A 13,661-nucleotide genomic window follows, 5' to 3' on the forward strand; every position below is an offset into this window, starting at 1 on the left:
AGTGCTGAGTGCATGAACATATATTCAGGCAACACTTGCCTTTAAAATAAACCTGATGACAGTGCAGAGTGTAGATCAGTGAAGATGTGCTCTGTGCAGCTGGGTGAGTGCCCTGCACACCTTTTGAGCTAAAATCACCCACACTGAGAAAGTTTAGAGATGTATATAAAGATCGATTTATTACAGAAAGAGTCAAGGATACAATTCAGTCCTTCATTATTCTAGCAATAGTTGTAAAATCTTACATGTAGTTCATTAATACATTTAAAGAATTTCACTTGTAAATCTTTGGAATGTCAAAGTGTAATCTTGTAGTATTTAAAGGCAACAGGAATGTGTTGGTGTTCACATTAAACTGATCTAGAATTGGTTATTGAGAAGCGAAGCCTCACCACAGAGGCTAAATCAGGTCATCTGGTGATAATCACGCTGTAGATCGCACACTTTCTCTTGATCTTAAACTGTTTGGGAATAGTTTCCCCTCAGAGATGCTCCTGTGCTGTGGGTTCTGTAGTCTAATTTAACCCCTTAATGGTTAAGGCATTGGACTTTGGATCTGTAAGTCATAAGCTGCCACTCCTGGGCCCCTGAGCAAGCCCCTTAACCTCATTGCTGCCTAGTTGTTTGAATCAGATCAAAAGTCGATCTGGATGAGCGCGTCCGGCAAATGCCATAAATTTACATTTAAATCAGAAATATTCAATGTTTTCAGCCTCTAGTGCAGAAACAATGACTGTCTCATGTGAAAACAATGTTGACATCATGCCTGATAACCAATGATACCCCACTTTGGTCAAAACTGCCAAGTCCCAGCCAGCAACCAGCTCCACAACAGCTACCAACCAGGGAAGGTGAAGCCCAACACCTGCTTCACCTGAGATGGTAAATCTCACCAAACACACCTGTTCAAACTGCTGCTTATGCTACACTACAGTACAGTGTTACACACTTGAAGAAAAGTGCTATTCACCCCGTATACATTTAACAACTTTCCTCACAGGATCAATATCGTTCTATTCATTCAGTAGTGACAGACACCCAGACAAGTTTTCCCCATCGACTCCAGGCTGGGGAGGTAGTGAAGAAAAAAATATCAAATCACAAATGTAACAACGTTAATGAATCCACTGCATTTTTACAAACTTTTTTGGTTTTACCTCTGGCAAAAAACAAATATTTAATTCCAAGGCACACCAAAAGCACAGACACAATAAAAAAAGAAGAACGTAGACAGACACTGCACTAGTGAATACAAAACATTATGTAAGGAATTTAAGAAATTAAGTTATGAAATTCAAACTAAAGTGAAGTGAGTCTGGGGAGCAGAAGCCACTTAATTAATTCATCAATATTGAAATCAACACAGTCTCATTAGTAACATTTTCAGTTTAAAATTAGATTTTGGAATAATTACATTTGACCATAATTTGACGTTTTTTTTTTTTTATTATTTCTATGCACTCTGCCTCACACTGACTCACTTCTTTCCCTCCTCCCGTATGAGCCAGACCTCGTTCTTGCGGTTTACAAGCTTGAAGGGACTGTCGTAGCCTACGCGGTAGTAGGGAGCCTCTTTAAAACTCATTCCATCCCTCTTCAAGCTCTCAATCAGCTTTAGCAGCTCATCATGGGTATTCTGACTGTTCGCGAAGCCTCCAAATGTCCTACCACACAAACACACGTGAAGAAAATAAGCAATGTGCACTTTATAGCCTTAGTTACTGAGGTGAGTCTGCTTTAATGTAAATACCTGACGAACACAGTGAACTCCTTCCTGGTCTCAACAAAGATTTCAGGGATGCTGGGATTGGGCGGCTCAGCCTGGTGCGCCTCAGGGAGGTAAAAGGACACAGTGACGGAGCTCTCACAAGATGGTTGTTCTCCAGGGTTAATGAGACTGGTCACCGGGGCAGTCATGTCCACGGTCACCTCTGATACACAGCACATCATCAAAGAAAGTTAAATGAAGTCATTTTATGTCCTTTTAAATAAAATCAGTAAGCAGATTGTATTGTGGACGTTGCTTTTATATAATAATGAACATTTCTCTCACTGACCACCTCAGTGGAAGGTTTGAGGGCATTATAGCTATTAGACAGCTGTTGGTGCTGTGTGGGCTGATAGAATGGCTGCAATCTAAAATTCCTTAAAAGTGCATGGCGATCACACCCAGCTCTATATGAACTCTACACACACACACACACAACACAGCAGTTTTTGACAGATACCGTCGTAGAACAGCTCTAGCTCAAATCACACGTTTACATTCGTTCACTTGTTCCTATAGGTTTAAAAACGTTTTTTTAACAAGCTGCATGTTTTATCTTAACTTAAAGAAAAGGTGAGAAAAATATTTGTGTTGCAGATATGCTATATGCATTAAATTTTAAAGCACGTTTTTTTGCTTTCACAACATTAAATGTAGCTGAATTGGGAAGGAAAAAAAACATTCACTTGATCAAGCAGTTTGAATTGAAAAACTAATCTTGGTCAAGAAAAAAACACTGGGGTTATTGGAAAATAATTCAATATGGGTGGGAGCATGAATGCAATCACAACAGTTTTACTCCTTATATGTTTTCTGTAAAAGGGAAAGATGACAGTTCATTACATAATCCACCTTTGTGAAAGTGAACTGATATGTATAGGAATGTGCTGATGTGCTGACAGTTGGGTACAAACATGTTTATATAGGAATATAAAGTGCTTAATTTGGTCTATTTACAATGACTGAATCATTCTCATGCAAAAAACAAAAAAAACACAAAGACCGCCACAAACACCTTGTTTTATAGATCCACCTAAAAAACCCATAAATGTTTATGTGATATCCAATCAAAGCCAAACACTTAAATATCACGAGCTGGCCAAAGATCAAAAGTGTTAACCTCAGCTGGGTTAGAAACCTCGGTTCTGGTGGCAGGCGAGCATGTGGGATGGCACTTATGTCATTTTTAATATACTAACTGACATTTATGGCAAAAATTATATAATTTGGGATGAAAGAAGGGAAATCAAAATACTAAAAACGGATAAACAGAGATGGTGGATGTCAGACAACTCTGCCACCTTGTGGTGCCAATGGAATACATTTTTCTGTAAAAGTGCAGCTCGAATGCAAAGAACCCTTTATGCTCTCTAACTCGCACAATCCAGCTCCAAACCCCAGTCTTCAATAGAGACACAAGCATCTCTTCTACAGTTACAACAGTCTAAAATTAAAATTTACTTTACACTGATGTAATGTTTAATGATATACTATATTCTGTTGAAGTTGAATCTATTCATTCATTTTATAATAGTCTAAATCAAAAGACACTATTGTTTTGTCATTTCTTGTCCTGGAGAAGGGCATGCAGCACAATTCAGTAGTCAGACTGCTCTGACACAGACACTAAACTCAGCAATCCAATAATCTGAAAAAAGAAGTCTGAGCAGGAAAATCACCAAACTAATAAGCAGAACATTCAGAAACAGTTTTTTTTAACAGGAACATCTTACTGCAGGTCAAAAACAGGAACTACTCGTATTGCTGAAAGTAGAGTCTACATTCACCAAGCAAAAATAAATACATTTCACCCTGCACCCGTCTGCAACCCTTTCCTAACTTTTCCATCTGCAAATCCACAAACTGGCAGAAGATCTCAGTTAATAGATAACTATATCATCTGCCACAGAGGCTGTTACTGATTTAGGAAAGTTTATCAGCCTCTGACTGGTGAATCGCAGTAAGAACAGAGACTTAATGTGGAATTTTTTCTTCCTTCCTTTTTTTTTGGCACAACTGGTACTATAACACTGAACTGGCCCACCACAGTGTCACTGTAATATCAGCACACGGACACTTTAGCTACAATCCCACTGAATCACTTTAAATCTGAACTACTGTCAATAGCCAAATAAAAATATATATACACTTTATATTAATATTATATGTATATGTTGAACAGCTGTAAAAAGCATTTCACTACATGTACTCTGTATGAATGTGTGTGTGACAATTATTTGATTTGAGAAGTTACAACGATTTTACAACTTCTTCTGTCTGGAGTGCTGTTAAAAAGGCATTGTACATCACGTGAAGCAGAATGTGGAGCTTACGCTTCTCATTATTCCCCTGGATGTATTTGAAAAGTCTCCTAAATCCAGTGCTCAAGGCTTCATCCTGCTCCATGCCACTTACTGTAGTGCTCATCCACTGTGTAGTGTGATAGGTCCGTACCTCATAGTCATCCCCCTGCAACACACACACACAGAGAACATCTTAAAAACAAGACACAATATATTAAATTCTGTGACAAGTATCATTTGAGTCTGCTTGGACCCACCTTGCTTTCTTGAGGGGTAAACTTTGGATTCTCAAACCCCCCAAACACCATTTTCCCCATAGCTCTCAGCATCTTCTCAACTTCCACACCAACAATCACCACACTGCTGTCCAGGGAGAGAGAGAACAGGTTTTGTAATGCAATAAAGCGCTCTATTTCCTATTTCACTGCTTAGCTGATTATTTGAGTACAGATCATTGTTGCATTGTTGTTTAGCTTATGTAATAGACACGTGTCAAAACGCTTAACGTGATGTCAAGTAGCTTAATGCGATAAGTGTTTTTAAAAGACCAAACTCAGTAAACAGGTTAATAATAAAGCATACTGTGTACAGAGTTTGGTCTTTTAAACCCTGTCGTCATCGCATTAAACCACGTTAAGCGTCTAAGAATCTCCAGTGTAATAGAGAAAAAGATTTCCTACCTGTTTCTTGGGGTGGCAGTAAAACCGCTGAACTCGGCGGAGTGAAAAGAAAACAAGCGGTTATATCACAGGTTGTGTAACTACAGTACAAGTGGGTGGGACGCACTCAGAAACTGCCCTTCTCTAATGTTTACAAAACCAAGGTTCCTGTCACGTGACGGTCTCTAACCGTCGCCTCTGATTGGTTGCGAGAAGCGGAGCAAGTTTATGACATAACGCCCGGAAACACACACATTTAAAAATTATATATATTTCACGTGTTTATTTTATTTAAATGACAACTATACATTTTAATAGCTCTCTTTGTATCTGCTTATACACGTGCAAGATTGTTGGCCTGAAGTTGTATAGGTTTATACATTCTAATTATCTCAGCCATTACATAGTTCTTCTATTTTCAGTCTCAAATGTATACTGAACAAAATTATAAACGCAACACTGGTTTTTGCCCCCATATTTTCCATGAGCTGAACTCAAAGATCTAAGACTTTTTTATGCGGCTTCTTCCATTAGGGGTCGCCACAGCAGATCATCTGTCTCCATACCCCCTGTCCTCTACATCTGCCTCTTTCAACCCAACTACCCGCATGTCTTCCCTCACCACATCCATAAACCTCCTCCTTGGCCTTCCTTTTTTCCTCCTTCCTGGTGGCTCCATCCTCAGCATTCTTCTACTGATATACCCCATGTCCCTCCTCTGCACATGTCCAAACCATCTCAATCTAACCTCCCTTACCTTGTCTCCAAAACGTCCTACATGCGCTGTTCTGCTAATAAACTCATTTCTAATCCTGTCCATCCTCATCACTCCCAACAAAAACCTCCACATCTTCAGCTCTGCTACCTCCAGCTCCACCTCCTGTCTTTTATTAAATGCCACTGTCTCTAAACCATACAACATCGCAGGTCTCACCACAGTCCTATAAACTTTCCTTTTCACTCTCGCAGATACCCTTCTATCACAAATCACTCCTGCTACTCTTCTCCACCCTGCCTGCACTCTTTTCTTCACTTCTCTAACACACTCTTCATTACTTTGGGCACTGTTGACCCCAGGTACCTGAACTCCTCCACCTTCTCTACCTCTTCTCCCTGCAACCACACCACTCCACTGCCCTCCCTCTCATTCACACACATGTACTCTGTCTTACTCCTACTGACTTTCATTCCCCTTCTCTCCAGCGTGTACCTCCACCTCTCTAGGCTCTTCTCAACCTGCTCCCTACTCTCACCACAAATCACAATATCATCAGCAAACATCATAGTCCACAGAGACTTCTGTCTGACCTCGTCCGTCAACCTGTCCATCACCACTGCAAACAGGAACGGGTTTAGAGCCAATACTTGATGCAGTCCAGCCTCCACATTAAACCAGTCTGTCGTTCCTACTGCACACTTTACTGCTGTCACACTGCCCTCATACATGTCCTGCACCACCCTCACATAAATCTCTGACACACCTGACTTCCTCTTACAGTACCACAACTCCTCTCTTGGACCCTGTCGTACGCTTTCTCTAAATCCACAAACACACAATGCAACTCCTTCTGACCTTCTCTACTTCTCCATCAACATTCTCAAAGCAAATAATGCATCTGTGGTGCTCTTCCTTGACATAAAACCATACTGTTGCTCACAGATGGTCACCTCTTCTCTCAGCCTGGCTTCCACTACTCAGTATCTGGTCAGTATCAACCAGTCAGTATCTGGTGTGACCACAATTTGCCTCATGCATTTTGCCCTGTACAGTAAAAACCGGGATTTGTCCGTGAAGAGAACACCTCTCCAAGTGCCAGACGCCATCAAATGTGAGCATTTGCCCACTGAAGTCGGTTACAACACGAACTGCAGTCAGGTCATGACCCGATGAGGATGACGGGCATGCAGATGAGCTTCCCTGAGACAGTTTCTGACAGTTTAAACAGAAATTCTTTGGTTATGCAAACTGATTGTTGCAGCAGCTGTCCGGGTGGCTGGTCTCAGACAATCTTGGAGGTGAAGATGCTGGTGTGGTACACCTGGTCTGCGGTTCTGAGGCCGGTTTGATGTACTGCCAAATTCTCTGAAACCCCTTTGGAAACGGGTTATGGTAGAAAAATGAGCATTCAATTCATGGGCAACAGCTCTGGTGACATTCCTGCAGTTAGCATGCCAATTGCACGCTCCCTCAAAACTTTCAACATCTGTTGCATTGTGCTGTGTGATAAAACTGCACATTTTAGAGTGGCCTTTAATTGTAGCCAGCCTAAGGCACACCTGTGCAATAATCATGCTGTCTAATCAGCATCTTGATCTGCCACACCTGTGAGGTGGATGGATTATCTCAGCAAAGAAGTGCTCACTAACACAGATTAAGACAGATTTGTGAACAATTTTCTTCTTCTTTCGGCTTCTCCATTAGGGGTCGCCACAGTGGATCATCCTTCTTCATACCCCCCTGTCCTGTACATCCGCCTCTTTCACCCCGACCACCTTCATGTCTCCCCTCACCACATCCATAAACCTCCTCTTTGGCCTTCCTCTTTTGTAAACAATATTTGAGAGAAATACGCCTTTTCTGTACATAGAAAAAGTCTTAGATCTTTGAGTTCAGCTCATGAAAAATGGGGGCAAAAACAAAAGTGTTGCGTTTATAATTTTGTTCAGTATAATTAGACAAATAAAATATTGAGTCTCCTCCCATTAATTGCTTTGTGAGGTGAATGTTTACATGGGTTGGAGTGGAAGATCTTGAGTGGCCTGCTCTAGAGCTCTGATCTCAACCCTACTGAACACCTTTAGGATGAATGTGAACACTGACTCCTCACCCTACATCAGTACTAACACCATTTTATCTAAATGAGCACAAATATCCATAATCACAACCCAAAATCTAGTGGAACATCTTCCCAGAGGTTATAATAACAGCAAATTGGGATTAAATGGGGAATAGGATGTTCAAAAATCATATATAATCTTATATGTTCAGATGTTCACAACCTTTTGTCCATATAGTATATGTAAATATACGTAAAACACTTGCATTTTCTTGAAGTTTAGATGTTGGTGTGCGTTCACATCAGCATAATCCAGGGAATTATAAATCTCATAAATGTCAAATATTTATTTTCCTTTTTCTGAACATAAAAGAAACATCTTTACAACACAGAAACACAAAGATGAGAGTTTATAAAGACAAACCATTAATCAAAGGGAGAAATTGAGTCAAATCCTAAACCCCTCAAGATAACCGTTTACATTATACACACTTACCTGTTCATGTTTCACGCTAACGTTAGGAAACACTCTAATCACCAAAAATAGTGAAAAAAAAAGCATTTTTGGGAGCCAAGCACTTAGATTCGATAAATCACAAATCCACAGACATGCTACAACTGCATAACATTACAGGTTAACTGTTTGTAGTCTGGAATCTTTTTTAATAACGACCCATTACAAACTTGCACATACATACTCTCTGTTATAGTATTTCCAGATCCAATCAATTGAAGGAATTAAAAACGTATATATTTTTAAAGGTTTAACAAGTTGCTGTTATATACAACTAATGGCCTTTACAAACAGTAAACTAAACATATGGGCATTATACAGCATCTTTTTGTATACCTGTAGATCTTGTAAATCACACTACATATTGCTATGTCAGAGGCTGGATAATGTAATCGAATTCTATTGTGTGATTTTACTATTTAATATCTGGCTAGATGAAAACTCCTGAATAAATAAATGTCTTTCGGATGATGCCAACAATTAAAAAAATATAGAACAATATTTAAGACAATACTTTATGAATATAATCTTACCTGTTCCTTATACAAGCCAATAACAATACAGAACTGACAATAAAAACTTATACCATACATGCAATACTAGTATCTTTCCTTTACTAGTATACTTATAAAAAAAAAAATAAAAAAAGAACAAAAAAGATTTCTCATATTCACCATCTGATGTCTGGGCTGTATAGTCACATAAACTGGCCTCATCATGAAAACTCACATGTAGGCTGATCCAAACACTTAATTTATGTCATATTCTATGCTCTGGTATTTTTTTCCATTCTACTAATTTATTTTCTTTTCAGCCCATCATTCTTCCTGTGTGGTGTGTCCCTCTGAATCTGTTTGGCTCTGTAGCTAAATCCCAAAGACCGCAGAGTCTCTGACAGAAATTGCTGAGTGTGAGATACACAAAGCATCAGCAGCAGCTTAGCATCACCTCCTAAAAATAGGAGAGAGAAAAGCTGCATCAGATATGACATAATGGGTTTCACAGCAACTCTGGAAATGCAAAAGCAAACAAAACTTTAGATTTTTATATAAACATATATACAACAAATAAAATATACAGCTCCCATCCCCTAATTCTGAAATCTAAGAAGGTAAATACTTGTGCAACACACTATTTGCATGTGCTGTCATATAAAACACCTTGTTTGCCTGCTTAAGTAAATTTGCTGTTACGGTAGGGCCCATGGGAACGTCAGAGCTCACAGAACATCAGACAAAGAGAGAGAAGAAAGAGAGGCTGTGGTTTATTCAGGCACTTTCCCACTAAACTCAACCTCTGACTCCTGATGTGCCTATAGCACACAAACACACACGTTTTAAACGTTTTGTTTTTTTACACTGATAAGTGGCAGTGATCTAAGCAAGATAATGCTCGTCCTTAAAATGCACAACTTCTTGTAACTTTGTGACTGACAGCATTCTTACCTGTACACTTGCTCCCTGCCAAGTTAACCAGGAGCTTTGTTCTGAGAGGCTCCTAGTGAATAGCAAGCCAAGAGGAAGGACACAGTGAATGGCAGGTGAAGGGCTGAGGGGAAGAACCAAAGCTGGAAAAGCGAGAGGAGGCAGCTCTGGGGCAACGGGGGGCTCCACCACTGCTTCTGAGGTCCACGTTGGACATTCTGCCAACCTGTGAGCTGTAGTATACACACACCCTGAGGTCCGCTCAGTTATTTAGTCACACTGCTATATGCCAATGAATTTATGCTTTTTCAGTGTCAATAATATTATTATAATCCTTTTTCCTGACAAATATAACTTTGGGTGGACTGGAGTGAAGTTTTCTGTTTTAAATGCAGAGGCTAGATAAGCTCCTTTGTGGCTATGAATGTGCAGATAATGTATTCTGGAGATGAGTAAGGAAATAAAGCCGTCTTTGAATGGCCTGTTTTTTCAGATAAGGCTCAACTGTGCGTGAAAATGCACTGCTGCTTATAAAGTTAAGAAAAGGAAACTTTCCAAAAAGAGTATGTATGAGAGAGAGAGAGAGAGAGAGAGAGAGAGAGAGAGAGAGAGAGAGAGAGAGAGAGAGAGAGAAGCTTACAGTACAAAAGCCTAGTGGTGATGAGGTGAGTCAGCCTCAGTTATACACAGTGTCAGGACAGTGATGCTTTTAGAGTGTGTGTGTGTGTGTGTGTGTGTGTGTGTGTGTGTGTGTGTGTGTGTGTGTGTGTTTGTGTCCATGGTGACAATGTCCATTGTTAAAAGTGCAATACAAATAAAATTGAACTGAAATTGAATTTCTGTGTGCGTGTGCATAAATTTGTCTATCATACACAGATTATACACACTGCCTGAGGGTTGGGGCTCTTGGATGTGACAGTTAGAGTAACAATAAGGTGGGATCTGGAAGAGTCTCTGTGCACTAGCATGGGACTGTGGGCTCTCAGTCTCAACACTGCACTAAAATATACAGAACAGTGCAACATTACAAATAAAATGATATTTATATATATGCACCTACAATGACATATATATATATATATATATATATATATATATATATATATATATATATATATATATATATATATATATATATATATATACATGAACCTACAATATATACATGCACCTACAATGACAATTTCAGACGCCCATGATTTCTAAGCGGGAGAACTTGCAAAATAGCAGGGTGTTCAAATACTTATTTTCCTCACTGTATATATATATATATATATATATATATATATATATATAGTGAGTCAACGAGTTGTTGCAATTTTGAGAATGAAAGATGGTTAACACATTGGTAAGTGCGTGTAAAGTCAGAATTACACGCACTCACCAATGTGTTAACCATCTCTTCATTTCTCAAAATTGCAGCAACTCGTTGACTCACTCCTTCTGCCTAAAGTATATATTTTTTTTCTGCCTAAAGTACAAGATGGCGCCTTGATGACGTCGGGTTTCATTCAATATATTCAGGATCTATTCAGTATATTCATGCTTTTCATTTAATATATTTAGAATCCAGTCAATATATTCAGTTTTCATTCAATATATTCGGAATTCATTCAAAATATATTATATTATATTTATATATAGTATTTATATAGTTTTTATTTAATTCTCTCATGGATAATTTATAAATATTTACTATATGGCGAAACTGCAAAAAGTTGGAGGCACACAATTGTCTTTGGATGCAGTAGCATAACATTTTCCCTTCACTTGAACTAATGCTGTTAATGCTCGATGGGTCAGAACTGTTTTATCAGCAAAGGGGGAACCAACACAATATTAGGCAGGTGGTCAAGTCAAGTCAAGTTTATTTCTATAGCGCTTTTTACAACAGACATTGTCTCAAAGCAGCTTTACAGAAATCAACAGTCAAGGTGAATGGTGTGCATTTATCCCTGATGAGCAGCCGTGGCGACTGTGGCAAGGAAAAACTCTCTTAGATGTTATGAGGAAGAAACCTTGAGAGGAACCAGACTAAAAAGTGGAACCCATTCTCATTTGGTGGTCATAATGTTATGCCTGATCGGGGGCCATAAAGTTACGCAATTAATGTCTAATGTAATTTTAAATACAGATAGTGATAAGGAAAAATTATGTTCATGTAAGGCTGTGTACATGACATGATATTATACCTTTCAAATTCAAACATTTTGTTCATTAGTGGACTTCCATGCTTAACACATTTCACAAGAACAGAATACTGTAAAAAAAAAAGACACAAATTTATTGCATAGTATTAGATCACTATGCAGGTCAGTAGTGGTCATGGAACCTGTATAAATCACATTAATATTAGACTAACCAATTCACTTACATCACTAACAGCCTGCACCACCACCTCTGGGGATGAGAATATGGAACAGTAAAACAGAATTTAAGACATGCATTAGCAGTTCTGTACACTGTTATAAATCTTGACCTACTTAAGTGGCAGGAGAATTGCATCACCATAGATAAATAAGCTTGAGAAGTACAATGATTGATTGGAATGTTATACGTGTTAGTGGTTAAAAAGCCTTGGATGTGGTCAAAAGTCAGGATGGGATGCACCCTGCAGTGCACTTTAATATTACCCCTCAACCCCTGAAACCAGCAGTAATTAGTATAGTGTCATTTTTTTAATACATCTTTTTAAAACATAAAACATAGTTGCACCATAAGATACAATAAAATGTCTTTTCTTTGATCCTATATCTTACTTTCATACTCTGTATTACATCCATTACAACTGACGTATCATGACTCCAACAACCAGCCCTCCACAATAGATAAAAAAGATTTATGTAATCTAGTGTGAGTTTATACTGCAAAGATCAAATGAGCTGTTAATTACATTTCATCAGTGACGGACCGTGCAGTTGGTACCTGAGCCTTCAGTGAGGACTGACCCGACTTAACCCTAACCCTAACCTCTTAATACCACCACTATCACATCACAATTATATAAACCATCAATACTATACAAAAACGCAATATAACAACTTGTGGCATTACAGAAAGGGAGAGGAATTTCGCATATGGAGGGTGAATACAATTTTACTAAAGCAAACTCCAAACCTCTGCACTACAACCGCATAAATAGCTCCTCCGAGGCTGTAATCCAGTAGTACCGCTCACATTTACTGTTCTGGAAGTGGGGAACAAACCGTTTCTCGGGCTGAGACACGCTAGCTAGACACGATGTCTAGCTTTTCTTGAAACTGGATTTTTAAGTATGTCCGAGACCAATTTAATTTCTCTTCCTCCAAAGAGAATAAACCGTTGGGAATAAATTAATACAATTTCATGGAACAAATATTAGAATTTAGGTTGTAAATGTAGGTCAGTGCTTCTGATAGTGCTCAGGCCAGCAGAGAAAGCTTTGCTGGCCCTGAATGCCCACCAATGCATTTCATACACCAACAAAATTAATCAGCAATTAACATGTTGTGTATCTGCTTTCTCTTCATCCTCTCTGATATATGCCTCTCTTTTTGTAGGCAGCGCTGTAGAGAAACCACCTGTGCCTGTAGCCCTGCAATCAGCAAACAGAAAGCAAACATCCTTAATCTCTACAAGCCATTGAGTTAAGGTTACATATAATAATAAGTTAAATGGAGCTAGTTTCACTAAATCAAGAAAAAGACACTAAAATATTTAACAGTCCCATGGGAGGCCTGGCACCTTGCAACTAAAATGACACACAGAGTAATTAATCTTGATCACGGGAAGCAGAAGGGATGATCTCTTTGGCCTCCTGATTTAAAAAAAAAAAACTATACCATTGTATGGACAAAAATTTGTGTGGAGACCTGAACATAAGATTTGTTGGAGTTTATTGAGCATCTACTTCATATTTAGCCCCAATCTGCAGTTATAATATCCTCTCACTCTTTTGGGAAGATCTTTAACTACATTATGGATTATGTTTGTGGAGCTTTGTGCTAATTCACAAGGGTGTTAGTAAAGTCATGTTAATAAAGCCATCTTGGGTTTTATCCCAGTCCATGAATTCTTCCCAAAAATGTTCAGTACGTTTGAGGTCAGAGCTCCATATCAGGCGAAGATTTTCATGGACTTGGCTTTGTGCACAGGGACATTGTCATGCTTAAACAGGTTTGCGTCTCCTAGTTCAAGTGAAGGAAAATGTAATGCTACCACATCCAAAGACATCCTA

At 38.8% G+C, this 13,661-nt stretch overlaps 1 protein-coding gene across 2 annotated transcripts; it reads right to left on the bottom strand.

Annotated features, from left to right (window-relative positions):
* Positions 1–152: 152 nt before the first annotated feature.
* hebp2 (heme binding protein 2) lies at positions 153–4,917 on the bottom strand. Of its 2 annotated transcripts, none has more exons than XM_046836879.1 (5): positions 4,752–4,917; positions 4,329–4,431; positions 4,102–4,237; positions 1,751–1,931; positions 153–1,664 (listed from the first exon to the last, which is right to left on the bottom strand). In XM_046836879.1, exons 2-5 carry the CDS (start codon positions 4,398–4,400, stop codon positions 1,478–1,480), a joined length of 576 nt encoding a protein of 191 aa, XP_046692835.1. In that variant the 5' UTR covers positions 4,401–4,431; positions 4,752–4,917; the 3' UTR covers positions 153–1,477. The 2 variants fall into 2 exon arrangements, with proteins under 2 accessions (XP_046692835.1, XP_046692834.1); XM_046836878.1 differs by having other exon boundaries at positions 4,329–4,434; positions 4,752–4,912.
* Between the last annotated feature and the right edge of the window lie 8,744 nt (positions 4,918–13,661).

Source organism: Silurus meridionalis, chromosome 23 (assembly GCF_014805685.1).
Source record: "Silurus meridionalis isolate SWU-2019-XX chromosome 23, ASM1480568v1, whole genome shotgun sequence".
In the NCBI taxonomy this organism is placed as follows: Eukaryota; Metazoa; Chordata; class Actinopteri; order Siluriformes; family Siluridae; genus Silurus; species Silurus meridionalis.